Source organism: Haemaphysalis longicornis, unplaced genomic scaffold (assembly GCF_048455015.1).
Source record: "Haemaphysalis longicornis isolate Haplotype H1 unplaced genomic scaffold, Haemaphysalis longicornis Haplotype H1 scaffold_5, whole genome shotgun sequence".
Classification (NCBI taxonomy): Eukaryota; Metazoa; Arthropoda; class Arachnida; order Ixodida; family Ixodidae; genus Haemaphysalis; species Haemaphysalis longicornis.
The window spans coordinates 57,056,157-57,071,504 of record NW_027526385.1 but is presented as its reverse complement, the minus strand read 5'-3'; the positions used below and the strand labels follow the sequence as shown (position 1 = coordinate 57,071,504).

At 46.7% G+C, this 15,348-nt stretch overlaps 1 protein-coding gene across 1 annotated transcript in view; it reads left to right on the top strand.

Annotated features, from left to right (window-relative positions):
• Positions 1 to 15,348, top strand: part of LOC144138258 (alpha-L-fucosidase-like) — a 66,469-nt gene that overhangs the window by 12,098 nt on the left and 39,023 nt on the right. The window contains exons 3-4 of the mRNA XM_077670444.1: positions 2,163 to 2,269; positions 4,905 to 5,032. Of these exons, the coding sequence (XP_077526570.1) occupies positions 2,163 to 2,269; positions 4,905 to 5,032 (235 nt within the window). The remainder of the gene's footprint in view (positions 1 to 2,162; positions 2,270 to 4,904; positions 5,033 to 15,348) is intronic.

Genomic DNA, 15,348 nt, shown 5'->3' with positions numbered 1-15,348 from the left:
ATTGGATTCCAATCGTAGTACGGCTGAACCTCACCTCACGCTTCGTATATCCTGGCGTAGCCGAGCTAAGTCACTGCTAATTTTTTTGGTGCTGGCGTCGGTCGGCGGACGCCGATTGCCCAAACAAGAGTTGGGCAATCTTCGATTATCAGTCCCGGATCGTCCGCGGACTGCCCGAGGCGCGATCCGGCGCTCGCTTTTCCCATGTATTCCTATGGGGCTTCCGGTCCGAACGCAGTCCTCGGACTGCCCGCGGACCGTCCAGGACTGCTAAATCGAGGATGCCCATTGACGTCACAGAGAAATCGCCGCGACGTGGTCGTGGAGTCGCGACTAGTTCATATATTTTCTTTGATTATATCGATTATTAAAGACGATAGTCTTTCTTGGGCTACTTAAACCCAGACATTTCGGTCTGTCTGTCTGTCTGTCTGTCTGTCTGTCTGTCTGTCTGTCTGTCTGTCTGTCTGTCTGTCTGTCTGTCTGTCTGTCTGTCTGTCTGTCTGTCTGTCTGTCTGTCTGTCTGTCTGTCTGTCTGCGACTCGATTCAGCCACCCGGCCAAAGGGAAACAAAATCTACTCAATAGTCTTATATGCTCACAGCCAAATCTAAACGACTAAGTCCGGTGTTAATGTTCGTTCTCAACATGGTTCAACAAGAAGGAGACGTTACGCAAATATAAGGCAGAAAATCAATAAATATGGAATATTTCCAGTGTTCATTTATTTAAAAAATCACAGATGCTTGGTTTTTGCGAAATAAAATACTACATCGACTGCAGAAAAAAAAATCACAGTGTCGCCTGCGGTCGCCCCCGCCACTATAGCTTCTCGCGGCATTATAAGTAATCGAGCGGCAACAGTTCCACGGTCTGCTTGGAACGCTCGTAGAGTAGGGTGACGGGGTTCTATAAACGTTAAAGTAGTGCGTCTCGATTCACGCGCGTCTCCACCGTACGGCAGCGCTGGCATTGAGGCACCCGGCTTGGAGTAGTGAGGCGCGGCAAATTTAAATTGATTTTAGCAAACCTTTAACGTGTTTACCTTGGGAGGAGCGGGACGGAACAGGAACCGTGAGCGGGAAAGCGAATGGAGGCATTTATTTGGCAAATGTCGATAAAGACTATCGTCTTTTGTCGACATTTGTAACGAAAGGAGCAGATACTCCGCCAATTTTTTGTTTGAACTTTGTAGTAAAATTGATATCATTGTAATCGGTACAAAACAGCCTTTTAATACACCGAATGTGTATTTTGTCTTCATGGCCCCTTTAAGAGCTCCATACAAACAAAATACATGTTTGGTTCATTCATAACAGTGCATTGACCCAATAAAAATTATTGCAATTTTACCGCAAACAAGCAACTGAGATAAATGGTAAAAAAAAACAGGTGGAGTGGTGACCTGCCACCGACTATCTCGCCGGGTCCTCATGACGTCACAAGGACTTGCTTGTAAGATTATCGGCCACCTATCCGAACCGCCCCAAACAAACATGTTTTGGCAATTGTAGTGGTGCCTCTTGTTTTAGTATGCCACTTTAACGCTGATGTGCTGTTAACACCCTGACAACTGTTTTAAGTATTTCCCCTATTACGTATCTGGTGTAGTTTGGGTCTAACTTCGTAAGTTTTTCATTATTCCTTATGTTAGAAAAGCGTTGTTAGGTTTTCAGTTAAGTTAGAGTTAGCGAAGACCAGTTCTTCCAAATTAAATAACGTCGTATTTTTCCTACAACGACTCTTTATATGCCGTTTCTTGCTCTGCGAGTGCACTAACTCAAAATTCGTAATCTCGCGCAGCAAAGTTTGCTCCAGTTAGCAGCAAATTTAGTCTCCGGAGCCTCGTTAGGAAGTTGAATAAACGAGGCAGTGATAACGTTCCTGAACTCCCACAGTTTGTTCGTATGTACAGCCAGAAATCATCCTTCCCGGTAAGACCCATTTAAACGACGCAATGCTGTGCCCCCCAATAATTGTCCGGCTCCGAGAGTTCCTAACCTGCTTATTAGTGCTCCCAAAACTAGGCGTTCCGCTCCCTCGTCTGACTAAGAATTCACGCCCGCGAACACTGCGCTCAATATCGATCCCTAACGACCGCGTGAATTTAAAAAAAAAATCCAATTTCGCCATCGTCCCTCCGGGGATCTTCGTCATACGCAGGTACGCCGTGTTCACGGCGAAGCACTTTGAAGGCTACACGCTCTGGCCGTCCAAGCGTTCCTGGAACTGGAACTCGGTCGACATCGGGCCGAAGCGTGACCTCCTAGGTGATCAACTAGGCTGGAGTCCGCTGTAGTCTCTCGCAACGGGTTCCAGCACACCTAATGAGGCGCCGGTGCGCTAGCGCCGTTAGCGCCACGAACACCGGCCAGCGCTGCCTTTTTTACGTGGCTGTAAAAGTTGCTTCCGGAAGGTTTTATGCGCGATGATGCGACCAGGCGTAATCAGGCAAGAGGTTCATGCTATGCAGAGCCAATATATTACGTGTAACCCAAGTTGTCCACTGCAGGCCTCGGAGATTTTATTCGTGTGAAGAATGGCTAATGTGTCTGGTACGGTGCAGTAACCTGTCGCGTAAACGTTGTGCGAGTTTCAGCGCCCAGCTATTCTGCGTCAACTTTAGCTTGCCTTGCTTCGATTGTGGGAATATTAATATTGGGCGTATTGGTGGAGTTTCGAGTAAATTGCGCTCTGTATAGTAAATCAGCCTCTGCCGTATAGAATGCCTCAGCGATTTGTACACAATTACTGCGCTTCACTGTACTATCCATGGGGTTCATCGGTGTTGTGAATAGCTGAGGAGGCTGTTCTGCTTTTTCAACGAATAATAAGTTGCAGTTAAATTCTCTGTTCGAAATGCAGTTGTGTTTTCAAGGAGCAGTTACCGATTGTGCTTTTTCCACCACATCCCGTTGTTACACCTTAATAAACTCAACTAAGGGGGACATACTACTACAATAACACTCCGGTGGTATTATCAGCTTTGCAGTCGACAAGAGAATCGCAGCCCGAATTATGTGCCCCACGCTACACTTGAACGTGACAGGGCACATTCGTTTGCTCATTTCCCACTCTTAGCAGTAAGTATTTCAGCAGCTCAGAGTTTATGCCCCACTCTAAGAATGCTGAGCTCATTTGGAACGTCCAGGACAGATTCGCCGCCATCCCCGAAGGACCGATTGCCTAAATCTGTCTCACGAAAAACTTCGTGGACTCCCTGTGCTAAAAGAACAACAGTCGAAAGTCCTGAGCAGCAAACATTGGGATATTAAGGATGGAGTTAGATCATGTAGCCTCCCGAAGTACAAGCACGCTCCCCCAACTTCAGTGGAGCTTGATCGTTGTTTTGTCGCACGCAATTATTGACTCAAAGGAGGTAAAACTTCGAGCAGCAAATCATTGAGATTGGTTTGGTTTGACATGACTTTTTAGCTTTCGTCTTGGAATCCCTTTGCATTCCACGTAAATCTCAAAATAGTACATCTTGTGGGGTTTATTTTCATTGAGACAATAAAGAAATCTTTCCCACAGCACACGATTTGTCCGCTATGTTTACTGCAAATCAAAACGTTTTCCTCAAATGCGGTACTGAAATAAATACGAATTGATTTTATATTTGCGTTAAAGATTATTTGGCAACTATATATGTCTAAATGACTCTTTTCATGGCCTATTATAGGCGCCTAAAACCTATATTTTTCATGCCTAAAGTTCCGGTCTCTATTAGGAAGTAAAGGTACTCACGAACTTCATAGCTAATCAATGGACCCCACGCGTTAAACCTTACACTTGGTTTTCCCCATGACATGCATGTGCCCATACATCGGTGCCTGCCCTCGTCATTCCCGGTGTCCGCTGATAGCTTCGTAGTCTGGTGCCAAAGGGCACCCTGCCTGCACGATCGAAAGAATTGCAACAGCGGGAGGAGTCAGAGGTCGTCGTGGCGGAATTTCAGCTCCCTTAACTTGTACACCAGTTAAACACACTTGTGTACAACAAAAAGGTCACGCTTCAGGGCAGAACCTTTTCTGAATGGACACGATGTGCGCCCCCATGAAAACCACCTTAAGCCCGTTCTACATGGTGCGAATTTACCTGAGAATTCGCCTCCGCGGTGGTGTGCGTGCGGCATAACAACATATTTTCGTTGCTTAGACTAATTGCCAAATGTTTGGAACGGGCGCTCTTCCCTTGTGAACGCCGCTTGCCGCATGGCAATTAACCCCAGCAACGAACCAGTTGTTTTGCCGCACGAGAGGCGCCGCAACAGCGAATTCGCAGGTTAATTCGCACCATGTAGAACGGGTTTTAGATTATCGCCCAATACCAACTACCGTATGTTCATCGTATACTCGGTGACAACTTAAGAACGGCACCGGAAGTTGCCGCTGTGCCTTATCACCGTAGCCGGATGTTTCTCCGCGCGGCGCAAGTAGGGCGTTACTGGGAATATTTTGAACATGGCGTGAGCCGTTCCCGTGATTTTTTGGACTTAATATGCTTATAAACGACTCCAGTGACGACAAACAAACTGCGTGAGACAAGGCAGACGATATCACGCATTCATAGCAAACCCCTTTCAAAACGCGCGCGCACTGACGTCACGGGTCCGGCGCTTTGACGGAGTGATACACTACATGAGGTGGTGATGTTCTTGAGTTGTAACCGAGTATAGCACAACGTCGTTGCCATGAACCGCGGCTTATAATGCTCGCCGACTGCCACCAGTGGCGCCTTTTTTGTGTGACAGGGGTTCATTTTATTAGCTCAGTCCGCTTTTCGTTGTTCAGTGCCGCTAGGTACAAGGGATAACTTGCAAATGTTGCATGTTCCAGTAGGAGTACTAACAAGTGCTTTATACCGTCAACGACACAGATTTATGGCTCGAAACTTGCGGTGCAGGCGAGTTCGCCCAGGCGCTGAAGGCGACCAACATTCGCTTGGGCGTCTACTACTCGCTGTACGAGTGGTTCAACCCTCTCTTCCTGGACGACAGGGAGATGAACTTCAAGACGAACGACTTCGTCACGGTAAGCCATGTCTGCGCGAGAGGAGGGAGTGCAACTACGCTTACGAGGTTGCCGATTTTTAGTTAAATGTGTTGTGCTTGTTTGTAATTGTTTATACTGTCATGCGCGAGGCTGGTTAGAGTAGGGAGTACCAGAAAAGGCAGTTAAGCAACACGAGTAACTGTGTTGAGTGTAAAATGAATATTTTGAGGGACATGAAGGGAAAAGCGACTGCCTGCTCGAAATACGGAGGATAGCGTTCTCTTTATCTTTGTGTCAGCCCCATTCAGAGAACACGAGGAAGTGCTTTTTACAGAAGAGGAATTGAAGTGTTTTTTTTACTAGGGGCAGGGCCGTTTTGTGTAAAAAAAGAATTTTGTCAGCATAAGTAAAATTAAGCCTATCATTCCGCTATGACGTGGTTGTAAACTTAACCGCCTCCAAGTAGTCTTTAAAAAAATACGCTGTGGCAAAGCACCCCGAACCGCTTTACAGTTACTTTATTGTTTTTATTCGCAGAAATGTTTATCCGTCAAATACGAAATCCTTTCTTAATCTTAATAGAACTAAATCCGAAAGTAATATGTATATTACTAAGTGAAAAAATCGAAACAACTGAAGGTATGTTGATGACATCGCCAAGGATTTTATTACGGATTGGGAAACTTACGTAGGATAGTGCGAAAACATTGGACGGTTTTTCAGTTGAAACCATACCCACGATGAAGAAAATCCAAAAATCATGATCTGCACCGCTAAAATTATTAAAGCTTACCTTCATGGCTGAAAAGGAAATTACATGATGTGTACAACTTGGAAATTATCACGTGTGCAGCATCCGAATGCAGGGAACACGTAAGCAAGACATTAGGTGCGCCGCCCCACTACGAAAAACGTGCAACATGGGCTACTGGACAAAGGTTGACGACATTCTGGTTAAAATCAAAAAACAAGAACATGATATCAGCATGGCCGAGTACTGCGTGAAGCGGAAAACAGATGGGACTGTCAAAAGATAGGAAGAGAACCTGACGGGTAGACGCAAGAGAAATCGGAAGGGGGGGGGGGGGGATGTGCAGAAATTCAGTGAATTATTTACTGATGTGAAGCAGTCTCACTCGGTTTGCCTTCAATGCAATTTTTTATAGCCATATTTGGCTATGAGTAGCCGAATAATTGTATTCTTCTATAGTTTTCCTTTTTTTGGTAGGGATGTAAATTTGCACTATTTAAAGGAGCACTGACACCAATTTTCGGCGTTAATATTATTGCACAGTTCGCTTCCTTCACTCAACATAATACCCTGGCTGAAATATGAGCGGCCTGCGACGCGAAGAACGTAGTTCAATTGGATCTCATTTATCGCGCCGACGGAGCAGCGCGCGGAGCGGCACTCAGCAAATGGACATCAGCGTGACGTCAATCCAAGAACGGAAAAGAAGTGACGCGACAGCGCTCGTCAAAAACTCGTGACGTCCCTTCACGCGCGCGACCCCACGAGCGGCGAGCGGGCGCAACACCCTCTCAAGCGGGCGCCGGTGACGTCCGCACAAAGCGGTGACGTCTGTCCGGGAGTCTGTCATATGCGCCGTTCGGGATGAAAGCGCGGGAATTTGAAACAAACGATTTTCAGGCCGTTCAATGTAATTAACTATCGCGCGCTGAAGTATTTGAAGGGCTGTTTCGGGTTCGCCAGACCATTAAGCATCGATAAAAACAATAAAAGTGGAACATGAAATTTTCGTGTCAGTGCTCCTTTAAGCTACTAGCTGGCGTAACTTCGCCCGTTGTGTAATTTTTCGAAGAGGCAAGGCGTAGTGAATGGTTGGTCTGTTCTCGTGACTTTTTTCATTCGCGTTTTCGTCACCCTTTTTCGCCCCCCCCCCCCTTTTTTTCTTTTGAGGGGCAGTTCATACACTGCATAATTTTTAATTTAATTCTCTCGGGTATTCTGTTTTAGTTTTTTTTATTTTTTGTACATGTTAGTGTTCACAAATTCAATCGCAAATTATCCCCATCTTCCCTATCATAGCGATAAATAAGTCAACTCTGCCGATTATGCATTTTGGCGCACACGCGGGTAGGGGCGCTTTCGCGACTTTTTGATTGTTGTTTACGACGCTCTGTTCCGATATTGTTTATTTTTGTTTTCGTTTATTCGCGGTGCTGTATATATCTTATATTTTTTATTTTGTTAGTTCGGCTGTATACTTTTATTTCTATTGTTTTATATTCTACATACCTTTTTTTAAAGAATTCCTCTAATTGTCTGCAATTACACTATTCCAACAATAAAATGTGTTAACGCCGACAGGCAAACACTTTTGTGCAACTTCAAGATATTACACATTGCTTCCCTGGGGAACTCGACGAAGAACGCTTACCTTTAAAAAACTAGACTCAACAGGCCACTGTTCTGGCTGGATAAAATCACCGAAATTGACATTCGTACGCAACGGGCCTAGTGCATCTGATGACCACCGATGATGAAATAGCAGAAAATAAAATGTCTCCATAGCTGCCACGGGACCGTGTTGAAAGCAAGCAAGCAAGACAGCAAGCAAGCATTAAAGACATTTTAGAAGTAATTACGTTGCAGCAATCAGCACACGCTTCACAGAATAATATAAGAATCAGTGACCAAACCCCCGGAAATTAGCGCACGCGCACAGTGCGCCTGTCGCCAATTACCGGAGGCTCCACGTGGAGGCTATTAAAGGAGCCATGAAGAGAAAACAAAAGTTTGTTTTATTCGAAAGATTAGGTGTTTCATAGTACCCCAAGCGCTTTCCCGGAAGCAAATGATGCTTTATTCACTGAGAAATAAGGCAATTTAAGCCAAAATTTTAAATCTCCCGCTAAAATTGAACATTCCGTGACGTGTACAATGGCGTCATAGCGCCGGTCCATGAAACAGATACTTAGTATGTCGACTCCATATAGCACCCACACGCGGGAGTCGATCGAGACGGCGGCCATTTTAAAAATACTAGTAAAACCTAGTGCACCCGCAGCCCTAGTCATGGAATCGCCTGATCCGGAGAACAAAACTCTCGCCGAGGAGCTCGGGCTTGCATTTAACAACCTCACACCACTAAAACGCTCAATGCTTCCAAGTGCACGAGCGGCAAGAGTTGTGGGATACGCGGTGGACGGGAAAGCGACCATTCCGCGATAGCCACAACAGACGAACGCCCAGCCGTCGGCACCGCTGCCTCGTCAGCCCCGTCGCGACGGACGAATATAGACTGGTACGTATGTGCCGTATTTTGATTACGGTTAATAATAGTTCAATTTCAGTAGCAGTATCACTTATGCCAGTTGGCCGGTGTCGTGTATGGAAAGCCGTTCGCGCGAGCTCTCTGCTTCGACCAGAAAGATACGAGCGTCAATGCGCGGTGTTTACGGCATTTGTTTCCCCAAGGTCAGAGCGATTTGACGAAGTCGGCGACGAGCGCCAGCATGTTCCAGGAGTGAGCTAACGTAAGGGTCCCTGCCGTAACTGAACAAACTGAAGTTTTCAGTGGTTGTAAACTGGAAACGAGCTCGTAACGACAGCAGCAAACCAACACCATTCGAAACTTACGCGACGACTGGCACTATCTCGTCGCTTCTTGCTGTTCCTTACTCCCCTCGTTTCTACTTTTACCTTTGCTGGTTGGCGATATGACGGCCAACCTCCTGTGAAGGGATTACGATACGAAGCAAGGTCGCGGCTGTGCGTGCTGGAACGGTTCGTTGGCCCCGAAGAGCCTCGAACCCGAAAATTCGTCTGCGCGACGGCGAGATGTCGAGCTCGGCCGGCGCGCTAGTTTCGTACGCATTGGCGCACACGCTTGCGAGTTCGTTCGGACCTTCAACCGTTTACTCCACCGTTCTTTGTCATAAAAAGAATGTGCAGTATGTTTCACGGGCATTTAGCTCGCTATGCAAGCTGTAAGCCCTGCCTAACATGCGTTTGCTTTTGCCGGCCTCCGCCAATCGCAGAGCTTAGCCCATGTGACGGCATAGGTTCTGTTGCGGGAAATGAGCTGGTGGGTCGCATGACCATTCCCGTTTTTCCTAATTATGTAGCTTATTTGAGCGAAGTTTGCGTTATAAGTGGTGTCGTTATGGTTCTAACGAGGCAATCTTTCGAATGAACCAAACTTGTGTTTTCTCTTCATGGCTCCTTTAAGCGGTGCTTTGTGGCACAACCCCTACACGGCCGCAGCCCTTGTTGCCACGTCGGGAGATTCGTCACCTGCGAGACAAAAGCAGACATTGGTTCATCCTTCTATTCCTTGTCGTCTGGTGTGCTAACCACACCTAGCATGGCCACCCATTAATTTGGCTTACATGAACAAAAATGCGGCCCTTGTAGTTTCAGCCTTCCGTTTTAGGTTGCGCAGCTTTAAGGGCCTAAGCTTACCTCTGTGGTGTGACAGAAGGCGTTCTGCGAACGAAAAAGTATTGCCCCGTGTAAGATTGGCCGACGAATTCCACGTGCGTTTGTTCCTGAAACTTCTTTGGGCCATAAAAAATTTTCATAAATATGGGATGTTGAAACTGTACGCGGGCAAACGTGCACGCTAACATGCGCGTGCGTTACTACTCGTCGCGTGGCTTTAGGTGGGATTTCCGGTGTTGCGTCAGAGAATCATGAAAGAGCCTGGTACAGCAAAGCTTGTGCAAGCCCTAACCTAGACGCTTAGATTTCTCGCAAGAAAGCGACAGGAAGTCTTGAAGGTCGTTGCATCTAATCGAAAATGGCCGCAGAATGCGAAGCGTTGCGTATGGGATTTGCGGGGGAGCTTTTTGCGTTGTGTTATTTGAGCGAGTGAGTGAGTGAGTGAGTGAGTGAGTGAGTGAGTGCACGTGTGTGTCTGCGTGCGCGCGCGCGTGTGCGTGTGAGGTGTGAGTGTGCGCGCGCGTGTGTGTGTGCGTGTGTGTGTGTGTGCGTGTGTGTGTGTGTGCGTGTATGTGCGTGTGTGTATGTGCGTGTGCGTGTGTGCGCGCTATCGTCCAACCGTCTCTCTCTGTAGACTCACCCAACCCCTCCCTTCATATCCATCCCTTGCACTATGTTTACGCTGCTGATGATAAGAAAAAGATGAGAAATTAGTTTTTCAGCAGAGACACTTCTCCATTAACCCATGAGAAACGCAGAAGGCGCGGGTTGAGCTTAAATGTGTGCAAATATATTGAGCGGATAAACTTTTGTTTGTATAGAATGTTTGAAATTTTGATCGTTAGGCTGGCGTTCGGCTCCTTAGCCATTCCTTTTTAACAACCAACCGGTATATTTCCTAAGAACTATAAAGCTTTTCTTCGTAATCTGGGGCTCAACTGCGGATTAAGATGCTCGGTGTTTTCTTTTGACTAATAATGTAAACAAAATACGTAGTTTTCGTAATCCAGTTAGCCTTTTACACGTAAGCCGCAGGGCTTCCTACTGCCAAAAGCTGCAGTTGGTGCCTGTCGGCTTAGCACTGATGTTGCATTGGGCCTTCCTGAACAGCTGTCTTTCTTGGTAATGCGCCAGCCGAAGCAGACAAGTTCCCGTCTTCCTAACTATCATAAGCAGCTTTTAATTACCCGCACGTGTTATTGTTTTGCTCTTCCATCTTACACTAAACTTAAATGTACTATCAAAAGAAGAAATAAAAGAAAAGCTCAATTGCGGAAGCTTCTTAAAGAGAAGCAACGAAGATAAGTACAAACATCACTTACCGACGTCCCCTTAGCTATACGATGTTTCCCCAACCATTAGTGTGGGCTCCTGGGCAAAAATAAATTGGGTAATAAAAATAGAGGCACAACCGGAAAGTTTTAGAAAAAACAATAACTATCAAAACAATGTGGTTTACTTTGCTTTCATTTCTTTTTTTTTGCACTCTAATTCCTACAACGCTTGTAGTTTCAGTACTTGCGTGCGTCGACCAACGGCTTCACAGCTGCTCGTATTCTGAAACTCTGTCATTACATCGTCGAATTCAGTTGTTCATTCTGTAGTCGCCTTTACCTAGATTATCCTTACGTTACCTTTCATAAACATCTGTTGATGCGTCATTGTACCATTTTATTACTCTTTCCTGCTTTCATACAACATCGGTGTATCAATAAACCAGTCAATCAATCAATCGATCGATCAATCAATCAATCAATCAATCAATCAATCAATCAATCAATCAATCAATCAATCAATCAATCAATCAATCAATCAATCAATCAATCAATCAATCAATCAATCGATCGATACTTTCACCTGGATGGATAAAGATACAACTATAAAGGTCAGCGCACCTCAGCCTCACTGATTTGACCCTCTAAGGACAGGGTTTTTCGACAAACGTGCGCTTATAGACATTGTCTGCAGTGCTTAAGGACGGCGGAAAGTCATTCGACGCATGCAGTGAAGAGCATGTTTGTTAATTCATTCCGCGTTTTGACATCCGACCAGCGAACACCGCAATCTCATATTAACGGTGGCGTTTATCAGGAACTGCTTTCGGTGCAACGCCGCTAGGTTTAAGACTTGGTGTTCGCAACATCGGAACATTTTACAGCACGATAAGGGAACGCCCTTGAAACGATGGGCCTTCGTGGTTGGACAGGCGCGAAACTTGATTGATTGATTGATTGATTGATTGATTGATTGATTGATTGATTGATTGATTTTGTCCACTTCTTTTTCCCACTGCAAGAAGAAGGTCTCTTCCACACTTCGAAAGACCGGTTCCTGTGTTGGGATGTCCAAGTCCATTCGTTGCCTCCGAATTATGTGATTTAATCCGTCCACCAAAATAATGTTTTCCTTCTTCTCGTCCCGTATCTCGGCAACCACTCTACTATCCTGACGGTCCACGGGTCGTCAATTCCCCGCATTAAATGTCCATCCCTAGGCCATTTCCACCACCGCTCGCGACCTAAAATAATTTATAACCCCAGCGGCTCGCCGCGCTGCCGCCCTGGAAGGCGGCGGTGCTCCTTAGGACCTTCAATAAAGTTCATTCTCTGTCTGTGTCTTCCACTGATGTGAAGATGGAAGACCAGCCAAGGGCCATTTGTGGACAATGGTACTTAGTTGTCTATGGTAACTTACTACATTGATCGAATAAAGGCATACAAGCATAACTTAGAATTAATTCTAAGTTAGTTTTCATATAACGTTTCTTAATAGTTCCGAAAAAAGAAGAGTTACAGACCATACCTTAAACACTTTCCACTCAATGTGAAAGCTGCCGGAAGTGCAGAGCAGTGATTCGCTCACTGCTACCAACTAATGCACTTCAAATAAGTTCTGTTCTTTTTGTGCTTGCTTTTCCTACCGCAAGTGCCGGCGTTGCACTGCCACTTTTTTCTTCGCTTACTATCATAAAAACCAACCCAAGGAGCGTTCCTAACTAAATCAACACGGGCGCTGCCGGTTAACTACGCATATTTTGCCTCAAATGTACCCGCAGTTTTCTCTCCGCTAAATAACGGGGAGGTGTATATGACAAGAGCCAGCGGTTCACGAGTTTCGAACACTTATGGCTGTATAAACCGCTTGGCTTTCGAAGCCTCTAGATTACGCCGCGACGACAGCCGCTTCGACGGAAAGCTGTGCGGCTCTACTTGAGTCCAGCGAGCGAGCTCCGACGACAAGGGGAGCCCCTAAAGTGCTCCGCACTTAATACTCATTCGGTAGCCGGCCATGAACTGACGGAAATTCGGCAACGTTTACAACTACACTGGGAAATAATTGTGACAAGAAATTAAACTCGGCGTGTAATGTTAGAGTCGTCCTAACTTCCCGTTTTAGTATACTTTTTTGCAGGATTTCTACATTATATTGAGAGCAACAGAGCATTTTGAACCGTTCTGGAGCGACCGCTTGGCTCTGGGGAGAGCGCGTCCGATTCTCTGTCGACGCGACCCGACAGACGCATGTAAGTTCGGTCAGAACCCAGTGCAAGACGGCTTCGCTGTAAAACGTTCAACAAACTTACTACCCGTTCTTAAAGAAAGTTGAGAGGAGCGCGAAAGGTAAAACTGCATCAAACCTTCGCCGGAAGTGCGTACAGTCGATCGTCAAACCTTCAGACCCCCAAATCGCAAACGAAGAAGGAACCCACGCGACGATTTTTTGCGCACTAAGTAAACGCATCTACGAGCGATCTATATGCATACCGATACGTGGTTGATGAGGTAGGTTGATACTGTTGAACTTCTTCATGATCGATGTGTGCGTTGGCTTACGCAAAACCGTTCCTTTTTCGCGATTTTCAAGTAGCCGTTATGACAGAATGGAATACCAAGGCGTTGGACTGGTCTAGTTCGAACATGTTTGATTGGGTGAAAGACCAGCGTTAAACGCAGGTCACCAGCGGTAAACGCAGGATTTCGTCCATGCTACTACGCATGGCTATTCACGCATGCGCAATGCTGTTGCCGGAAGGTATTTCTCTACGTGAATTCAAGTGCCTTGTTCGTTCAGTTGTCGGTGCCAGCTTGCCCCGTCGTTTTCTTCTGCTGTGTCCTGTGTTTAAAACTGGTTTTAATTACAATCAGACAGAAAATAATCCCGGTTTCACACACGCGCCGTGTGCCCAGAGATCTTATCAGAGCTTTTCGCTGGACCGACCGGTCTATTGAGAAATCCATTCGCTTTTTGACGGAACGCCACCGGTCCCACTAAAAAACCTCTCGCTTTAAAACTGCGAACCGTGTCGGACGCTAGCGACGAAGGCTGCTCACAACGCATGCAAAGCGCGAGGAATTCCCCATTCCCATTCCCCATTTTTCACCAGCTTAAACCTCTCCCACAAAATCATTCCCCATCTTCCCCTTCCGCCTCCTGCCCTCCTACCCCGAATCGCATCCAGACCAGTGCGCGACATCAGCTGCAGCAGCGATACTTTGACTACGGTCCTAACTTATTCGCTCCCGTTTCTCCATCAAGCCGACCATTTTTCCCCGCTTTTTTCTCCCCCGTCCAACTACGAACGCGCTCGTTTGGCCCGCACGTGATGTGGCTAGGAAGGCGCATTAGCCATGCAAATTGACGGGGCCGCGATCTCGTCGGGACCGGAAGGAGGCCTTGCACGACCAGCAAGCGTCTGCACGTGGAGCGCTTAAAACTAACGCGTATGTCGATGCTTCGCTTGTCGTTCCTTTTTGCGTTGTTTTTTTTCTGTCTGGTTATACACCACCCGCGAAGGTCTTAACATCTTTTGCCTTTCGCTCTAAGCTAGAGCCGGCTCTGCCTAATGCGCTTATGCGCATTAGCTGTATACACGTGTTTAAAGCCCACGGGCTGTTGACTACGTTATTGCGAAAAAGAAAAAAAGCGCGAAATACGAAACTGAAAAATCTGTTGGATAACACGTCACTCAGGCTTTGCAATGATTACGCCAGCATTGGGGAAGGTTTAAAATTCTTGATTTTGCTGCAAGTGTATTTTAATTTTTTGCGTACTTCCGACAGACGCGCGCGCAAAAAGGAAGACAGGTTATCTTCCCGACTTAATCCAGTAAACCTATGGGGTTCAGCAAAAGTGCTACGGGAAGGCGGGTCTCCGACGCCTTTTAATAAATAATATTGCCGCGAACCATACATTGGGTTTGTTTATTTGTGTTTTGCTTTTACCGCCCGGCTGCGCCGGTCTGTGTTATCTCCGTGCCAAGGGAAGCGCGTGTTCCATTCCTTCTTTCTGTGCCGCATGTGTTATCTGTTGTGATAGGGAGAGCATTCCGATTTACGTGAACAGCCCGGAATAATCTTCTTGCATCTACAATGTTCTCGATGCGAATCGATGGTTCCAGAACCACGCGCGCCGAAAGATAAAAAGCCTGCAGAGCAGACGCCGGGGCATTCGATTCGACGACACTCGCCTGTGCAAGTCACTTTGTTGACCGCTGCTTCGCCGCCTCTGTATTCTTTTGAGTTGTTAGGGGAGCACAAGTTCGCTCCAATAAACGTGTTTCTCATTCAACACAACTGCATCGTCCTTGTCTTCGTGACATCTGGTGGAGGTGCTGGGTACGCACCCTTCATGCCCACTACAACCTCGAAAAGCCGCCAAGCCAGTCCAACAAGAGCCAGCCCCCGCCTGCAAGATTTACCACCCGAGTTCGGTTTGATGCCAGAAGGGCCCAAGAAAAGGAACGCTGCAACCAACACCATGGTGCAAGAAACAACGTCGCCAATCGTCCTGCAGCAGCCCCGGGAACCGCCATCGTTCCGAGGAGCCCCCGCAGAAGACCCAGAAGAATGGTTGGAGAAACTGGAGCGCGTCCGGAAATTCAACAGGTGGGACGACGCAGAAACGTTCCGGCACGTTTTCTTTTACTTGGAAGATTCGGCTCGCACTT